The following is a 19642-nucleotide window of genomic DNA, read 5'->3' as shown; positions in this document are numbered from 1 at the left end:
TCTTTGAGCAACAACAACCCTAAGGCACACACTGCCACTCAGCCTTTTCACTGTACCGGACAGGCACTGCCTGCATGTGCTCTATGCTCAAACACAACCTATTCCCCCTGTCAGAATACCACACTTTGTGAAATTTCACAACCACTTCATACCCTTTTACAACCCTTGCACACAGAATGCCACCTAAGCCTATACTTTCTTCTACCTACCCATCATTAAATCCACAGACTGCTCTCATATTCTACCTCGCTACTGACAATACCTATGGCAAGAAGTCCCCAGTGCCCTGCAACTGACACATTTACAATTCTGTATTGAAATGATGCAGACTGGAACCTCAAGGTATTTATGTATCTCTTTCCTTTGATACGACACATGGCGGGAAGGGGGAGGGGGGGGCTCAGTACAGATCTCCACAGATCACAATCACAGCTCTTTCAAGCTGCTCCAAATTTTTCCTCCACCATTCAGTATAGCTACACCTAACACAGTGAATACAACTTGAGGGAATGCAGATAATTCCCAGTAACTATCACCAGCTCCAGTGGGGCAGAGTTATGGTTGCATGGGCATTTACCTTAACTCTGTATATCTTGATATCAGAAGTTTTAGCGTAGCAGAATTCGATGTTCTGGAAAGGCTCAAGCTATCACCAAGCAATCATAACGCTGTGCTAATGAAGTTTTTTTGCCATTTAATGTACTCTATGGCACGATCCTGTGACGGCTCTGAGGGAGATGGAGCAGATGACCTAATAAGACTCTTCATTTTGGATTCATCTTTTCCTAAAAATACAAAGGATACTTAGTCCCCTCTTCATCCCTGCCCACAAGGTCAGCGAGGTACAAAATGAGGCCATCACAGACAGCTTTTCATGTTTTTTTTTTCCAAATCTGACAATGCACATTCTGCTGAAACTCCTTATATTCTTCATATCAAAGAACTTCCTCAGTAAAATGTAATGCGTTTATATGATAGACTCTACTTAGCAAGGAACTTGTATTCTTCTCTGAAGTGCCTTTCATGTTGCTTTGTAAATAACTGTGATAATGTTAGTTTAAAAAAATCCTAGTTGCCCAAGGTATAATGCACTTAAAACTGTTTGTTTCAATACAAAAATCTAAGCCATATTGACAGCTCTAACGGCCAATTCTGTGAGTTTGTCTCAACAACAATAGGTTTCATCCTTGGTATTTAACTTGGTTTGCTCCTAAGCAGATAATGATGCTTTTCCTCCTGGGGTCTTGCAGTAACACGTTTGTGCTGGAATATTGTGGAGAAGTGCTGGATCACAAAGAGTTCAAAGCCCGAGTGAAAGAGTATGCCCGAAGTAAGAACATTCACTACTACTTCATGGCACTGAAAAATGATGAGGTGAGTGGCAGTGTATACGCACTTGTAGGAGAGAGGTGTGTGTACGTGTGTGTGTACGTGTGTGTGTGTGTGTGTACGTGTGTACAGCTCTAGGTAAATACAATTTTACTTGAATGTGCCATGCAGAAATAGCAGTTTTCTTCTCAAAGTCCCAAATTCCTGTTTTTCATTTAAGCCCTTTTACCTGACAGGAGCTATACCAAACAGTGTTACTGGCTACTTATAGCTAATTTAAGCTATTGATATATCAGTAGTTCTTCATTAGTTGTCTTTTGTAAATCGCTGCTCTTGGAGTTAAATCCCTAACTGCATGGATCTGGAATAGTTACAAGCCTAAGCAAGATTCATGGGCCCTAAGGCTCTGAGGGGACCATGTCTGTAAAAAATACATTTAAATATTTTCCTTTTCCACGTAAGCAATTTCTGTAGTTGGCCATGGGGTTGTTATGTGGTCATGAATTTGGGGGGAGAGGGTGCAGTAAAATAGTGTGCCCATTTGTGAGTGGGTGGGCAACATGGTCCATGGGACCATCTTTGTATTAAAACGTGATCTATGACAAAAACATTTCAGATCTCCTGCTGTGGACATTGTTGGGGGCTGCATGGGTGGGAAATAATTGTTAAAATTTAGAATATAATAACCCCAGAACCAAGGAGAAATACGATGCATACTCTCTAAATACTATGGATAACAGTGTAAATCAAATAATAGTGTCTTGTTTTCTGATACACAATTTTTATTACGAAAAATTTTTTCTCCAAAGCTATTAAGGCTGATGCATGAAACAGGAAAAAATTATTAAAATTCTTATTGATGTTTTCACCTTCACCTTGCTACATACACATGCTGACTTTTGCTTCTACCATAGCACAGAGGAGAGGAAGAGAGTGCTTTTTGCTATAATTACTTTTCACTTTCAGATAATAGATGCAACCCAGAAAGGAAACTGCTCCCGTTTCATGAACCACAGCTGTGAACCAAACTGTGAGACACAAAAGGTGAGCTTCAAAGAAAACCTACTGCTGCTTTGTTTTCAGTTTTGTTTCTGAGTTTTAACATAGTAGAAAATTCATTTGCCATTGACCTTTGCGCCTCTATCATTCAATCACTGCTATTCAAAAGTAAATATATACCTTGGAAACCGGCTAATGCAGACACTTCAATTTGGGATTTTAAGATCCTTCAGAGATGTTTTCTGCCTCTTGGAGGGTTAGCAATGTCACTTACCAGAGTTCCTTAATTTAATACAGAAACTGGGGGTCAAGCCTGGATATTGTAATAATCAATATTGTCATCTATTTTTTTCCTGCTGTAGTGGACTGTGAATGGACAGCTAAGGGTTGGCTTTTTCACCACCAAACTAGTTCCATCAGGCTCAGAGCTAACATTTGACTACCAGTTCCAGAGATATGGGTAGGTATTTTCTCCGTTTGTCTGCTTCAGTGTTACGAGTGGGTCTCCCTGAGTGCTCATACAATTAAAAAATTGTGCTGCAAAACTGACCAGTGAAAAGACATCCAAATGAATGTGAACAGTGGAAATCAAATTGGAGGTTAGGGATGCAAAAGGTAATAGGATAATCTAGTCAATGTCTCATCTAATGTAGGTTTATTCCTGTAGATTTTATGGTATTTCTTTCAATCTGCCTTTAAATGTCCCAAGTCTGGGGGCTTCCCCCATTTCCCTTCGGAGACTATCCTACTGTCCATAATATGGGAGTTTTCCAGATAAAGATTTTATATACTGTTTCCTAATTTCATCCCCTTGCTAGCTATCCTAGCTGCACCCATTTTACATAATTCCTGTTTTCCACTCCTGCACCCTTAGTATTTTACAGCTTTGCAAATATTTGTAGACAAATACCATGTTCCTCCTCCCCTTACACTCTCTCCCCCTCACTCACACTCACTATTTCCCCTCCATCTCCCCCCTCCCCCCCCGATGCTTAGACAAGCTACAGCATATGTATTTAACTCTGTCTTTCCTTGTAGAACGGTTACTTTATCGTAGTTACTTTTATCTGAAAGTCCTCTAACTTGGAAAGCTAGATGTACTATTCCAGTTCTCACCCTAGGTTTACAGCGAGATGCTTCATACTGTGATGTCTCTGCATTCTGCTGTGTGTCGTGTCTGACAGATGAATGAGGCACTCTCTAACTTAAACAGAGTTGAATTGTAGAGAAATTTATACTCAATGAAAATTCCTACTAATACCGTTTTAAAACATCTTGCCATTTGTTTAATGAATAGTCCACTCCTACAGACACCATTCCATATCAGAAGGTACTGTATATTTAGAATTTGAGGGCTGGAAATAATTGTTTGTCTACAAAAAAAAAAATCACCTGTTCCAAAATGTCAATTATTCTCACGTGGTCACCCATTCCAAGTAGTAACCAAGCTCAAACCTTGCCAAACTTCTGAAACCAGACCATATGAGCCTGTCCACCTACGGGGAGAGTCAGTCTTCAAGCATTCCTACTGCTTTCTACTTTTGATCTAACATACTGCAACTCCCACGATGCATCTGTACATCTGAATTAGTATTTGTTTACTGTACCACTAACTTAATTTTATAAACTGCTGTCCCAGATGAAAATATAGGAGAGTTACTGTGGCAGGAAAATGTTAAGCATTTGTATGAAGTATGCAAACTATTTTGAAGACACATGAACTTGCTTTGACATGTAACAAATATCTCCTCAACCTTCTGCAGCTGAGTGTATTGCATCGATGAGTGTGTAGAATATTGCACATAGGGAAGTGTTCCTGAAGTTAAGGAAACAAATTTACTGCTCATTCTAAAATCCATAACCTTATTTCATATGCAAATTATTTCAAACTATTCAAAAGTATTAGTTTTTATTCCGGACAAATAGTTACAGCTTGGGTTGAGTCCTCGCAATGGACAGTCACCATTCTGCTGTCCTATACCCAACCTGGATCTCACATGCCCACAAGCCCACTGGGTCTGGGCAGTATCCAGACACTGTTTGTAGCTGTGGTCTCTGTCTCACTCCCAGGGTGCCGACTCCCTGTCTAGCACCCTTCTGTGGTACAGTGGATCCCGCAGTCCTGCTGCCCTAGGCCCCAAGGCCACTGATGAACCCCTCAGATCTTCTCAGAGGTCTATGCATGCTATCACCATAGGCCACCCTCATGGGTACTCTGATGTGTAGTTTAACTCTTCAGGGACATGTGGCAGATAAAGTAAGGAATACTGAGGCTTTGCAAAGGAACCTTTTAAACATATATACGCTTCACTTAGAGACAGCACAGGAGGTTTACAGATCTATGTACAAATGGCAATACACTTCCCCACTCCTCCGAGACTATGCTCACCCCTTCTGTGTGTCCTTAGGCCCAGTGTGTGTGAGGTGGGGCTCTTCCTCGTGCAGGCCTTCTGCTTCCTGGTGATGTTCCCCAGTGGGAGAGAGGATCTGGGGCAGACCTTGCCCTTAACTAAAGTTTGTCTCCTCTGTCAGGTGATTCACTGGCTGGCTTCAAAGCCCTAATCATGTGGCTAAATTCCCAGCCCGCCTGCCCCTCCTATTCTCCCCCTCCCCCAACCAGCTTCCCTTAGGTCCTCCTTTTTAGCAAACCCATTGTTCTAATAGGGGAGTGTTATTCAAAGGTGGTAGCCCCTTGATGTGCCTCATATTCAGGCACCAGGCTCCATAACATGAGCGATGATGCAGTCCAACATGACTGTTACAGTCTATGGTGAAGGACATAAGTTTACACTCAAAATAGAAGCTGAAATACAACATGGTTTTCACAAAATCAGACTGGGGACCCAGACAGCCCCTCGAATTGTCACCGTTACATGCAATTTGAAGTTTTAAATTGGTCATTTTTGAGTTCTCTAAATACCAAGAGTCTGAACGTGTGAATTGCTGAAGAAAGCTTTTTTCTCCTGCCCCCTTTTGGTGAGCCCAAGCATGAGACTTTCCTCTTCAGAGTAACTTATTGAGAAAGTTATTTTGCAACGTGGGTTTTAGAATTGTTCTGCCATGACAACCTTAACTGTGTAGTGTCTCAGCCATAATGATAAAGCTGTTGTTTATATTGCGGCTTGCAGGCACTGCTTAGTCAGGGATCAGGCTCCAGTTGTGCTAAGCAGTGTACAAAGGAGTAAAACAAAGACAGGCCCTGAGAAGCAGGTAGAAAAACAGAAGCACTATAGTTAGCTAAAAACAGCAGGAAAATGAATGAACTCTTGCTTTCTGTCTGTTAGATATTGACGCAGCCTGGAGTTGAGTTTCCATAAGTGTTTGCCCAACTTCTTGTTAAGGAGATATGGGAATACGCTAACCATAAAGAAATTGAAGAGGTTTGTTTGAGTTTGGGAGAGATTGCATCAGCCAGAACTGAAAGGACCTGCCATGTACAGTGGTTTATAACCTTATAGACTGCTTTCTTGTGCAGGAGGGAAATGGTGTGAAACGTTCTGTTTAGAAACCATTTGGTTTATATGTTCGATGTAGCAGCTCTTAATTTTTCAGAACAAAATGGAGGAAAAAAATACAAAGAATCACATGACAAACAGAATTGTCTTAAGAATGTTTGTTCAAAATTTTCTAATAGCTCTTCAGTAGCCATTTGAAATAACAGCTTAATAGAAAGAAGAAAGGATAAGGAGTGATTATACAGCACTGTAATTGTTCTTCCAGGACAGTAAAATTAAAATGCATTTAGTAGTTAGGAAAACAACCCTGCTGTGAATGCCGTCAATCTCTTACTAACCTCTGCAAACTAACGTCACGTGTCACTCATACCCCTTGAACAGCAAAGAGGCTCAGAAATGCTTCTGTGGCTCAACTAACTGCCGGGGTTACCTGGGAGGAGAGAACAGGGTCAGCATCAGAGCCGCAGGAGGAAAAATGAAAAAGGAACGCTCTCGTAAGAAAGACTCGGTGAGTGCGACCCTTTCTTGTTTGCTTTGTACAACCTGCTTTCCATAAAGGGTGACCCAAGGAGGTGATCTTCCTTATCGAAGTCTCAAAAGGCAGCCTTAAGAAGGGGACAGAGCTCTTCTGGGATCAGCGAAGTTTAGTGTGACCCAAAGGTTTCATCAGAATATTGCCAACCGCAAACCTATTTTACGCGCCTGTAAAAACCCAAGCAAACGCAGCACACTCAAGGCCAGCTTAGGATAGAATGGTTTATTAATATGTAATGCATGCTCATGTGACTTCTTTGCAAGCTCCCTTGCTTCTAGGCCAAGGTGATTGCAAATTCAGATCTCTCACGACAGCTTCAGGGCTCACCCACTGCAGGAAACATCTGCACTGGTTTAAGTGCAATCCTTTGGTTGAGATGTTGAACGAGTGCAGCTGTTCCTTGCTTTCTTGCTGTCGGTGAGCCCTGAAGGTGTGGTGGTAGATTTGAACTTGCATTCACCTTGGCTTAGAGGCCAATGTGACTATGCATTAAATCTGCTTTGACATCCGTTTTAATTGTTGTATTTGCTGCCCCATGTGATACATTTCATGTATACAGAACTAGAGCCTTTCCTAGCTTTCATCAGGCCTTCTACCATTTCCTCCAAATAACTTTGATCAAGGTATTTATGTGAATTCAATCCTTTGATTGGGTTGTAGTGGTGCAGTGACAATGACAAGCCTCACAGGAAACTCTCATGAGAAGCACAATTTAAAGAAAGAAAGAAAAAAGCTTTACCTCCGGATTACAAGTTTCCTCTAAGAAACTGGAAGGATCCTTTTCACTGTCTGTAAAATGTAGCTGTTTTTTGGCTTATGGGAATGCTAATTACCCTCCATGAAACTGCTTTTACATATATGTACCCTTTTGGAGGGGGACTGCCTTCTGAAGCTAGCAGCTTCATTTTGATCGACCGTATCTCTGTTTGGGTGGTCAGGGAATTAGACTTCTTAAAATTGACCTCTTATATTTTTACGTTTTCCTACTTGTCTTCCTAAAAATAGCTTATAAATTACATTTGAATGATATGCTTCTCTCCAGCAAACTTCATTTTTAAGTATTCACAGGATGTTGCAATTCTCTGCATTAAATAAGGTATTGTTAAAAGTGAAAGTTCTTTGATCTTGAGAACAGATATCCAGGTCTTTGCATCCTTGGATCAGAGAATGCAATCACATTGATTTAAGACAAGATCACTCTCTTCCTATGTTTCAAATTTCCTTGAGGGCTTTCCATTAGGGACATAGCTGCCTTTAGTACAGAGCGAGCCAAGGCTTCCATATTCTACCTGCTTAAGAAGACTTCCTGGTCAAATCCCACACTTCATTATCACTTATAAAGTAGAGTTAAAATATTAATTACTGCCACATTAGATCATGAATATTTGTCCCGGGTAATTTTTTTTGTTCATACAAACTTTAGAGTGAACATTTGCTTATTACTGCCCCAGTGTATATCTTGGATATAGAGAAACCTCTGTTTTGTGGCGTCATAAATTGAAGCAGCCTTAGCCATGTTTTAAATAGCATCTCCTGTTTTCATATATGAAAAGGTAAATTTGAAACCAGAATATCTTGCTAAATAATACAGCCAGAGTTTCCTTTTCAGAGCATTCTGCACGTGTTAAATGCACACAACTAAGGACATAGGCGGTGCATATGATTGGAATGTGTGGCACAAGCTAAAGCTTCAGGTGTAGATGGAAGATGCTATGTTACACACATTTTTGCTCCCAAGAACGCAATCAGATTTTCACCCCTCCCCCCGGCCCCGCCCATTTTACTGGTCTAAGCCGCTAACTTGAGAGAAAAGCACAGCGTGTGAAATATTTACATATTGTATTCAAAGTCTTTATTCAAGGAATGACTGAAAGAGTCAGAGGAGAACTATGGGGCAGCAAATAAAAAAAACTACAAATGAAATTAAGTATACCTAAAACTAGATTTTCTTCCCTTTCAGTATATGAGCTTTGGTCATGGAGAGACTTCTTATGGAACCTCAAAGCCAGAGAATAAATTCCCTTAACAGCTGATTTGAGTGGTACCTTGTGAGTCTGACGGGGTGTTTTGTGAGTTGTATAATCATTTTCCTTTGACGTGGTAGGTGGATGGGGAGTTGGAAGCGCTGTTGGAGAATGGAGAGGGGCTTTCAGATAAGAACCAAGTTCTCAGTTTATCCCGGTTGATGGTTCGGATTGAGACTTTGGAGCAGAAACTCACCTGCCTCAAACTCATACAGGTGAGGAGATCCCAACCTGATTGAAGGAGGAGGGAAGTAAAATTATGTGAAGTATTTTTATTTTAAATAATGTGTTTAAAGGCTAGTGAGGAAGAGGGAGAAAATGGAAAATAGGTTTTACGGTTGTGCCAGTACAGAAGTTGGAGGGAAGAGCTACTCTATTTAGTGTGGCAAAGGGGTAAGTTTGCAGCCATACTTAAAGAATTTGTAGACCCTTTGTAGCTCCAACTCTTTATAGAACCATAGAATATCAGGGTTGGAAGAGATCTTAGGAGGTCATCTAGTCCAACCCCCTGCTCAAAGCAGGACCAATCCCCAGTTTCCTAAATAGCCCCCTCAAGGATTGAACTGGGTTTAGCAGGCCAATGCTCAAACCAATGAGCTATCCCTCCCCCCGGTGGCTAACACTTTAGCCAGAGTGTTTTGCCTTTTGGAGGATTAGAAAGGTGACCTGCATAGTCCTTTCTAGATGTTAACTTAAAAGGGTCATTTTGACAAAATCATCCAAAAGTAGTGATTAATTTTGCTGAGATGAGAATAATGGTTACCAATATACTAAGATGTCTGATAAAATAAAATTTAAAAGGAAGTGAATGTAGAGGGGGGTAACCTGGACATCTTAGAATGAATTTATTTACACTTCTCTTCTAAAGCCATCCTGAATTTTTGTGTCTCTGACTTAGTGGAAAAGATTATTAGTTACTGCCAATTATCTGCTCACTCTAACCTCCTGTTAAGTTTTTATGCTGTAATACCAGCTGGCTACCAGGGAGACTTATTTACTTTCTGCATGCACTATTGCACTAAAAACAGCTGTTCCTTTCACTTTAAAGTTACTGTAGACTTTTGGTGGTGCTGTTCGATATTGGCACATGCCTAGGCTCGGCTCTCTACGTTGTGTGCATTTTTAGTAGCGTTGCGTTTTGTCAGTAACATGTACATAGTTCAGTAGTTAACAATGTCAGGATGTGGAAATTAGGTTTTAGTCTCTGAGGAAGTTGCTGACTGTTTCCATGGATTCTCCGTAACTGTTTCATCTAGAACACACACTCGCAAGCCTGCCTGAAGTCCTTCCTGGAATGTCATGGCTTGTCTCTCCTCTGGATCTGGATGGCTGAGCTGGGTGATGGACGGGGAAACACTGTGAACAACCTGAAGCTCCAGCTAGAGGTCAGTAATTGTCTCAGGATTTCCAGGTCCCTCTATTTGTACATGAAGCTTTCAAAGCAGCTGTAGTAATTGCTGAGAAGAGTGAACATGTATGAATAAAAATATGATGCATTGATTCCAAGGCCAGAAGGTACCATTGTGGCCATCTAATCTGACCTCGTGCATAACACAGGCCAGAGAACTGCCCCAAATAATTCCTAGAGCAAATCTTTTAGAAAAACTTCAAATCTTGATTTAAAAATTGTCAGTGAAAGAGAATCCACCACGACCCTTGGTAAGTTGTTCCAATGGTTAATTACTCTCACTGGTAAAAATGTGTATGGCTTATTTCTAGTCTGAATTTGTAATATCTTTCTCTGCTAGATTGAAGAGCCCTTTATTAAATATTTGTTCCCCTTGAAAATACTTGTAGACGGTAATAAAGTCACCCCTTAACCTTCTCTTTGTGAAGCTAAATAGATCGAGCTCCTTGGGTCTGTCACTATAAGGCAGGTTTTCTAATCCTTTAATCATTCTTGTTGCTCTTCTCTGAACCCCCTCCAATTTGTCGACCTCCTCCTTGAGTTAGTGTTTAAAATAAGGTTTCATTTTGAAATCCACCGACAGTGAAGTACAATACATAAAGTGTTAATGAAAGTCATATGTGGTACTTTACCTTGACATAAAGTACAGATAAACCCATAACTTTTTTCTTTAAGTACATTAGTTCATATACAGAAAGCTTGAAATACCTGGAAGGAATTTGCCTTTGTGATTTTCCTTAAACTTAAGTAGCATATGCTAAGCTTTAAAAAAGGGCACTGCCATTACTAGCTATTCAGGAGTGGGGGACTGGCTGGAGAATCTAGAGTTTGCTCCGATAATATCTAGCATTGAAATTATTGTCTTCTGCTGTTTTCTATAGATAATCATGTTAGCATCACATACAAAAATCATTTTGGTGCTTATTTTAATGGAGACACTTGTAGTCAAAACATAAAATTCTTCTTTCTCCAAAAGAACTACTTTCCATTCCTGGGGACAGCATGTGACAGCAGAAATTCCAAAAATTTTCAAGATCTGAAGACATCCATAATACATGGTCATTACTACTTCTAAACTTCAGTTAATTTTTCATAGCTGCTGATAGAGGAGCTCTCTTCTATCTCTGCTGTTAGTTTAGTACAGTTTCTCTCAGTTGTTTAGAATCGTTGGATGATTTTTCTCAGATTTTCTTCGAGTGGTATCCTTTCCTTACAATCTATCTATTTAAAAAAAAAAAAAAATAATGCTACATAGAAGTGAAATCCAAAGGCTCTTGCAACCATGGGTTACTTTTCTTCTTCTCTTGTACCGGGTCACAATATTTTTTTTACAGAAATAGCTGAGAAGGAGCCTAGATTGTTTGTAAAATGCCTGTTACGGTAGATGTGAGCAATGCCTGATGTCTTGCAATAGGCTATGACTTGGCTCTCTAGTATCTTAGTATGTCTTTGTGAGTTGGGATGAACGTTTCCAGAATATGCTAACTCAGCTGGTCATCAAGAGTCTATTGGTGTAGGCCTAATAAGTCCCTATGCAGAGATCTTGACATTTTCAAAGTGGCTAGGGACTCCCTCCAGTTGGAGTTAATGGGGGGCAAAAAGGCTTCTTTCTGCTATAAATATGGTAATGCTTTATGGGGTGGGGAGACCAGTTGACTCCATCGTCCATGCCTCATCTGTCCTTATCTTGACAAGGATCTTGCTTCGTTAGCCTTATAAAACATCTGTTCTCCTGGGCCAGACTGTCACACTGCCTCAGCTGTGGGTGAGATGTACTAATCTCCTGGGCTGTTAAAGCTTTGTGCTATTAGAGTGCACACTCTGAGCTTATGGTCCCATCAGGATCCTGTACACATCCCACATGATTCAGTGCAGTCAGCATCAGTGCTTATTCTGACGCTGTTGTTCTTTTCAGTTCCAATGGCCTTGGTGCAACTGTAATTCACATCTGCTGACTCAACATCCCTTCCCCACCTGACTTAATGCATCAGCCTGAGCTTGCTATCTGAGGAGAGACTCATCAGGTTATGTGGGTTACCTGAAAGACCTCTCTAAGGCTGAATCTACTGGGCCTGGGGAGAAAGACCACAATTCCTGCTGTGACAACCATCCTCTTTGGAGTATCTGAGCTACTCTTTATAAACTTTCATGGACTCCAAAGCAGAGACTATGAGCTAGCTTAAGAATTCCCTTCTGCCATGGCACCATCATCTTTTGGGTGGATGTAACAGAGTGGGTGGTAACACCCACATTACTATCTTTCCAGTCTCTTAAGTAGTGGAGCACAAGTACATGTACCATGTGTCCTCAGGTGCCCGTGCTGCTGAGGGAGTCTTCAAATTGAAGGAGTGGGGAAGCCGTATAGCCATTTCTGTTCTTCGCTCCTGAGATATGACTGACGTGGCATTACCCTCCTCGTTGTCACTGGAGGGACTCTCACATTTGTGGTGGTCTTGAATTCTGGACAGCGAAGCTGAGTTCCGTTACGTTTAGTCTGGAGCTGTGAGAGTTCAGAGTAGACCTCAGTCCAGCCCTGTTCCATGACCTGTTCTCCCTTGTTCAATTTGGAGTGGGATCAGATTCTCAGACATTCAGACTTGCTCCATGTAGCCGCCTGGATGTTGGGACCATTCAGACATTGAACAACAGTGGTCATATGAGGTAAAATGTCTTAAAATTTCACAGACCATCTACAATGCACCTTGAAGTGCAAGTGCTTAACCCAGACTTTATCTCACCATCCTTCTGGCCTTTGATTTGCCTGTCCAAGGAATTCTCAGTTTTCATCTGTCCACCTGTGAAGAGATTTCTTCAGGGAATGATTCATGCCTGTCTTTCTGCACGACAACCGCTAGCTTCTTCATATACTTAAATGTACTTCCTCTTCTTAGAAGGCATATCACTTACAATGGATCCAGTGTGCATAGTTTTTGGCAACTGTTTTTTTGATTCTTCTGTTTTCTGTCATTTGCTTGTAAAATGAACTGGTAGTTAGAGGCACAAGGGGCCTTAGATTGGGAATTGCTGTCTTCTCATGAGTTGGTTTAGTGACCTCAGAAGACTAAAACAATAGGAGATCCTGCAAGTTAGGTGCTGAGAATCTAAAACCAGGAGTGGGAATTTAATTCTTCTTATACAGAAGGTATGTGGAGTGATTTTTATTTTATTTAATTACTCAAGATGCAAATCAGACAGTAAATAAAGTGTAATTTTTGTAAGATTTTTGCATGTATATGCATCATGGTACAATCTAGCTAGGAACACTTCTTGAATTTTTTAGCTTTCTTTAAAACTTAGATTTTTAAACTAGCAGCAACCTGAAAAAAAATGCACATTTCTGTAGTAGTATTTGTCTTTATTTTCTGTAGGCTTCAGAAATCTACATGATCATAGAATCATGGATGTTATAGATAGAAATGTAAAGCTATCCAGTCTCTCTCTCTGCCAGTGCAGGATTGTTGTCCACAGTACATTTCTCTAGTGTCTTGTACAGTCTAGTTTTAAGCCTCAAACAATGATTACACACATGCTGGCAGTGGTGACATTCCACCCAGGAGAATGATGTCAGGGCCTTCCTTCAGCTAATGTATGTAATTCTGTGACATCCAGTGGATGTTTTAAATACTGCTGTCTAGTGAAAAAAGAACTTTTCAAATATTGCTATTAGTAAGTTCAAATCTTCCTATGGTTGATCTATCTCGGTTTATCTATCAATCAGTTTCTATTAACCTCTTCCATTAATATACAAATAGTTACAAATTAAATAATCACTGCAACATTTACAAAGAGGAAAATCTGATCCACAACGTTTAGTATGCAATCAAAGCCAATTTAGAGAGAGATCAACTTAACCATATAAAAGTGTGATTTCTATACCAAAGCCTAAGTTAAAAAGTTAACCATTTAAATAATCAACACATTTTTATTTGAGCTATTCTACCTTGGGTTTGTTTACATGGAAACTTAAGATATGCACCATCAGCTGTAAGTGTCTGAGTCCTCTGAATTCATTGCAGTTGTGACCTGAATACTTTTAGTCTTTTTTCCCATCCATATATTTTATTTGGTGTCAGTAGTAGTCAACAAAAGTTCACTACCACCCCTACAGCAAATGCATCCCTACTAACTTGTGTCAGTATGAATATGGCTCTGGCAAATACTAAAGAACTCAGTTCCTCTTGGAAGAAATTGCTATCGCCAAGTCAGAGGTATAAAAAAACTAGTGCAAAGTGACAGTTTTCAATGTAACTGCTGTGGTTTTGTGTTTGTAACCAGATTATGAAGACTCTGGAGCTCTTGCCTATACCCAATAAAAACATGTTGGAGGAGAGCAAAGTGCTTCCAATTATCCAGCGCTGGGCTCAGACCAAGACTGCAGTCCCACAGCTCAGTGAGGGGGATGGTTATTCCAGTGAGAACACATCACGGGCTCATACGCCACTCAACACGCCAGATCCTTCCATCAAGCAGAGCACAGAAGGCGACACAGACACCCCGAAGAAGCTTGTCTTTCGAAGGCTCAAAATTATAAGTGAAAACAGCATGGACAGTGCGATCTCTGATACCACCAGTGAGCTGGAGGGAAAGGAGGGCAAAGAAGACCTAGACCCGCTGGATAGTGCGCCTGCAGAGGTGGTAGAGGAGCAGCCGCAACAGGAAATCAAAGCTGCCATTGATGCTGCAGTGGACAGCAGCAAACCTCAGGCTACTGAGCTGGAGGCTGAGCCTGAAGCAGAGGCCAAAGAGAGCAATGGCACAAAGCTAGAAGAGCCCATTGCAATGGAAACACCATCTCAAGATGAAGAGGAGGGGGTGTCTGATGTAGACAGTGAGAGGAGCCAAGAACAGACTGACAAAATAGTGGATATGAGTGACTTGGCTACCAAGCTTCTGGACTGCTGGAAAGACCTAAAGGTAAGAGGAACAGTAGCTCACTGCAGCTATGACAGTTGTATTATAAAGGAAAAACGTAATTGTTTGCAGTTGAACATAAATAAGACTAAGTTGTTGCCTTGTTGGCAAATGTTTTTTTGCCAAACAAACAGGAACGCCTTCCCTAAGTGAGGGATTTCAGCCAAAAAACACACCTCCAGGTACTTTCTGTGAATTCCCTTTGTTGCAAATTATACCCTATGGGATTTATGCTAGTTTGCTAGATGCCAATGTGTTATTCATTGATCAAAGATGAATCAGTCCAGCTTGACCACTGAGATGACGGCTTATTCATCCAGTTCAGTTTAGTTTATTTTTTTAAAAGCTGTTTATTGATGATTTGGCCTTTGCTTGGCTGGGGCTAACTTGCAGGCCTGTTTTCTAAACCAGCCAGAAAATAGCAGGGCAGTAATAGTGCAGTGAGCAATTCTGGCTCAACAGCTTCAGCATACGTCTGAATGTTATACCAAATGTCTGATCTAGATTTAAATTGTTATCTCGAGACGGGCAGTGTGGCCTGTCCTATAAATGTTTGCTTTTCATCTGCCATTTTTTGTAGCATTAGGAGACTGTTGTCTTCTGGCAACTTTCTGTTCTGTTGACATTATTGCTAGTGTTGAGTTAAGTTCCAAAGATTTGAAGATTTATGTTCAGATCAGCTAAAGATCGAAACATCTGGATGCTAATCTGAAACTTTGAAGCCGGCCACTGGACAGTGGGGGCTGTGATCCTCCATACACTCTTTCCAGTCCCTGTACCTTACCTGCGGTGTTGTCTTGGCAGGTGAGGGAGGTGGTGGCTGGCAGGCTGCTTCCTTCTTCCAGCGTCAGGCTGACCTCTCCTCTGAGCAGCTGAGTGGCCTTCTCTGGTAATGAATCTTTTCCGGGAGCAGCCTACTCTGGCCCAGTGGGACCCAGTGAATCCTAACAGTCTGCCACTTGAAAATTTAAAACACTCAATCATCTGTCCTAGAGTTCTCGGTGGTACAGTTAAAACCCCTCACCCCATCCCCATAAAATGAGCGTTCCTTGCAGGAATGGAAGGGTGGGAGGTTAGTTTTAAATTTGAAAGTGGCATTTCATTGGGACCCTGCGGAGATGTTACAGGCCACTGCACTGGAGTGAAAGAGCTGCTCCTGAAGAGGGGAGGTGCTGAACAGAGGATTGCAAGGTTTAAGTATACACTTGTCCCTCATACTCCCCAGCCAGGATAACAAAAGGAAGTAGTGGGGAGGGACTCTAGTTTGACCTCTCCCAGTGGCCTCCTTGTGGGAGAGATGGAAAATACAGTCCTGAAATTTTCTTGTACTTCCAAAAGGGCTTATTCTTGGTTAGGTTAGTTAAGGTACAGGTAGCCTTCATTTTAAGAAAAGAGTTTGCCCTCCCTTAATAAGAAGTTCTCTTGTAGCATACATTCCTATCAGACAACACACCCTAAGGCCTTCGATGGTAGTATTTTGCCCCTTAAAATGTCCAATTCTTGATGTTTCAGGAGAGTCTAGTAAAGAGAATTCTGATAATGCACCTCACTGGGCAGTGCTGTACATGAATGGGGATATTCCTTCCTGGCCTTTGCTGGAGATCAGTTTAGGCGTGAATTCATGAGACTCTATTTCCTATGACTCTGTTAGCTTCCATAGCCACCAACGTTAATGGCCATAAAATTATCCATTTTTGGTAGGAAAGTGAAATTCTTCTCTTACCTGGTTACTATTCAAAATAATCTCTAATTTGTGTGCGTTTACAGAGTTTTGACTATAATTATGTTGTAAACCTAATAGGAGAAAAGATGTGACCTTTGTAAGTTACAAATTATGCACTAAAATATGTTTATATATGCAAATAAGGTTGTATGTATTTTCCCCCTTTTTTAACCCCGTGTATCTACAGTATATTGGTTAACAGCTTTAGTCTGCAGTTTGTTTAATTAATCAGGGGTTGAAGATTTCTTCACTTAAAGGGACACTGTCAGGTTAAATATATATAAACCAAAACACATTTTCCTTATGTAATTAATACCATGTATTATTAAAACTGAAAAGTTAAAAAAAATATTCCTCACTTTATGCTGTTTTGTTCTTGAATTTTTCTCACCTCGGACAGTCATGGACTATTCAGCTACCCTTTTGGTTATACTCTTTCCAGCTACTTTCATTTTCAGGATCTCATGCTGTATTGTTTGAGTTGCAAATACTGTAGGGGAATAATTGTTTAAAAAAACCAATTTTATTGAAGTTTTTAAGGAAAATCTTGGATTCTAATGATAAGTTTTATAAAACCTTATTTTGGGGCCAGATTTGACCTGACAGTGTCATTTTAACACCAAGTGCTGACTCCCAGCACGCTTGCAGTTTCTGTTGAATTTGGAGTAGCCCTGACTTCAGCTACCTAAATCCACTGGCTCAAGCCTGTGGTCAGCTATGGAATCATTACCCATCAAATTTGCCATTTGAGATGTGGATTCACTTCCTCCCTATGGGGTCTGCCCTGTTGCAACTTACCTGATATAATTCTGAGGACACTAATAACCTTATGTAACATGGTTTAAAGTTCTGATCTTGGGTACATGGGTATATTTGCCCAAGAGCTGGTTTTGTGGTACTTAAATTATAATGTACCATGTATCTGAAATCAGAATCAAGCCTTAAGTCTGTGAAAACCTTTTTATCTTGCCAAGTGTTCTTGGGGAACTGTGATGACCCTCTGGATGTATTCCGTCCTGTGTTTTATCATGGCACTAAAAGAGTTAACTGCTTCTGTCCAACTTTCACCTGTTAGAGTATTGCATATTGTCTTTTGGGCTAACTGTCAGACCAAGATACTACAGCTCTGAAATGGCTGATAAGTCTTAAGACTTTTAGGCTACAGGAAGGCCATTGGGGCACCTAGTAAAGTCCCATATTCTAGATAAAGGGGGATGCATAGTTACCCTGTCTCCTGATCCTTTAGACTTTCTGTGGGAGCTGGGTCTGTCTTCCCATCAACTTTGTCCCATCACCAAAGCAGGAAGACAGCAAGGTGAATTTTCAGGTGCTTCCAAGCTCTTTAAAGCTGGTTTTTCATTGAGTTGTGGAACTTGTCATCTGCAATAATAGTGTCATAGGAGGGGTGGGTGGGAGGTTGTGAAATCTCGTAACTTAAGCTATGTCCTCCCCGATCTTGATGATGACCCCCTTGTAATTTCAACCATTTCCATCCAGCTTCTCAGGGCAGCAAGGAGCTTGTTAACATCACCAGCTGACCATGTGTCTCCTTTTCTCAACTCCATTTTCAACTCCGTGCTGAAGAAGGGAGAGAACATAGCGTGCATACTGTGAAGAAACAGGAAGATGGTTGGGAAGCTGGATGATGCATGAGAAATATAATAGGTGAAAAGAGGACAGAGGTGGTTAACTCATTGATGCCGACGTTATTTTGGTGCGTCCATTGCCGGCAATGGACGTCGCTCCGGGAAAATCCCTACTCCTGGCATGAAAGGATTAAGTGAGCTATCTTTTTATATACCTCTATACACAGGACAGCTGCCTTGGGTTGCAAGGCCTTGTACGTTTTGACGCCTGAACCCATGAGGAATATTGGCTGATAATACATACCTCATTGCAACACAAACATTCACAATATCCAGTGGGGTAAATTTTCAGCATAGGCTTTTGCACACAGTTCCTGTTGGAAGAGGAAATGGTGCATATATCTCCTGATGCTGAAAATGTACCGTAAGCGTCGGTGAACACACAGTAGGTAACAGGTGGTGGTTAAATGCAATACTTATATGCTCTTTAGCCTGTGCAAGAACCTGTACTGTGCTATTGTACAACAGGATTCAAAGGAAACAGGTAAGGCCCCCGTGGGACTGATGAGTACCTACTGACATTTATTATGAATACTGCATGGTGTGTGATGGCTAATGATTCCAGTGCTTTTCACCTAGTGGTATCTGAGGGGGCTGATGTTCTTGACCATTAACGCGAATTTGTGGGGTGTTTTTCACACTCATTAACACTCATTAAAAACTCATGGTGTTAGGAGGATCACAATAATACATAGGAAAGGGCTGAGCTTTCCTCAACAGGTTCTTTTGATCTTGGTCTTCTTCCTTAATCTTTCATAAAATAAAGAGCTTATAATTATTACTTTACGTTTAGTTGCATCATTTTAACAGTGCTGATATTTTGAAGACAGTCTAGCTGTTGAGGATTCGTAGCTGAGACTGCCCCTGCCTGGGTTTGAACTCAGCAGCCTTAAAGTATTAGAAATATTAGTTTCAATTTAGTTTTATATTGTTTCTTTCATACAAAGGCTTTACATAGAGAATTTAATTACTTTAACAGAATTGGCAATAGCAACTCAATTTGTGGTGTTGCAATAAAGTTAGCATCATATACGCACTTCTCTAGGGCTGGTGGCGCTAAGCTTCTGGCACCTTTCTTCACAATACTTTTGGGTGTGCAGACGATCTCACAATCTTCTTGGGGAGAGGTCAGAAGCATTAGGTTATAGCTATTAGTTAGGCTTCCTAGAGCATGCACTTAAATTACAGCGTACTCCTTTTTTTTATAGTACTTTTCTGAGTACCTTTCTGAACTGGGTATCTCATGGGATTAGTAAAGGTTAAGTTAGCTTTGAACTCTGGGTCACAGTTGCAAATATTTCTGAGGTCAGCAGTGGTTAAGTAATTGTCCTAGTTTGGCCTAGGTGAGATGGATTTGGTCTCTGTTGCAGTTTGCTTCCCAGTATCAGCATAAAAGAGCCCCCATCCATTTAGAACAAAATCACAAATAGCATGATTGTTAGCAGCCTGAGCAGAGACGGGAAGGATTGAATGGCCTGTGCAGACTGAATCTATCCTCTCGCCCTTAAAAGTGGTCTTTCCAAGTCATAACTGAGGCACATGGGTAGAGCAGTGTTGAGAAACTTTACAAGTACAATTCCTCAGGCCATACCTATTCTATAGATAACAGACT

The 19642-nt window shown here is 40.9% G+C and overlaps 1 protein-coding gene across 1 annotated transcript in view; it reads left to right on the top strand.

The window, feature by feature from the left end:
- The window catches only part of SETD2 (SET domain containing 2, histone lysine methyltransferase), a 144805-nt gene that overhangs the window by 48133 nt on the left and 77030 nt on the right, over positions 1-19642 (top strand). The window contains exons 7-13 of the mRNA XM_065399039.1: positions 1251-1374; positions 2296-2373; positions 2691-2788; positions 6165-6291; positions 8423-8557; positions 9599-9727; positions 14026-14664. Of these exons, the coding sequence (XP_065255111.1) occupies positions 1251-1374; positions 2296-2373; positions 2691-2788; positions 6165-6291; positions 8423-8557; positions 9599-9727; positions 14026-14664 (1330 nt within the window). The remainder of the gene's footprint in view (positions 1-1250; positions 1375-2295; positions 2374-2690; positions 2789-6164; positions 6292-8422; positions 8558-9598; positions 9728-14025; positions 14665-19642) is intronic.

The sequence above is a fragment of the Emys orbicularis genome, chromosome 2 (assembly GCF_028017835.1).
Source record: "Emys orbicularis isolate rEmyOrb1 chromosome 2, rEmyOrb1.hap1, whole genome shotgun sequence".
NCBI lineage: Eukaryota > Metazoa > Chordata > Testudines > Emydidae > Emys > Emys orbicularis.
This window is presented reverse-complemented; position numbering and strand designations above follow the sequence as displayed.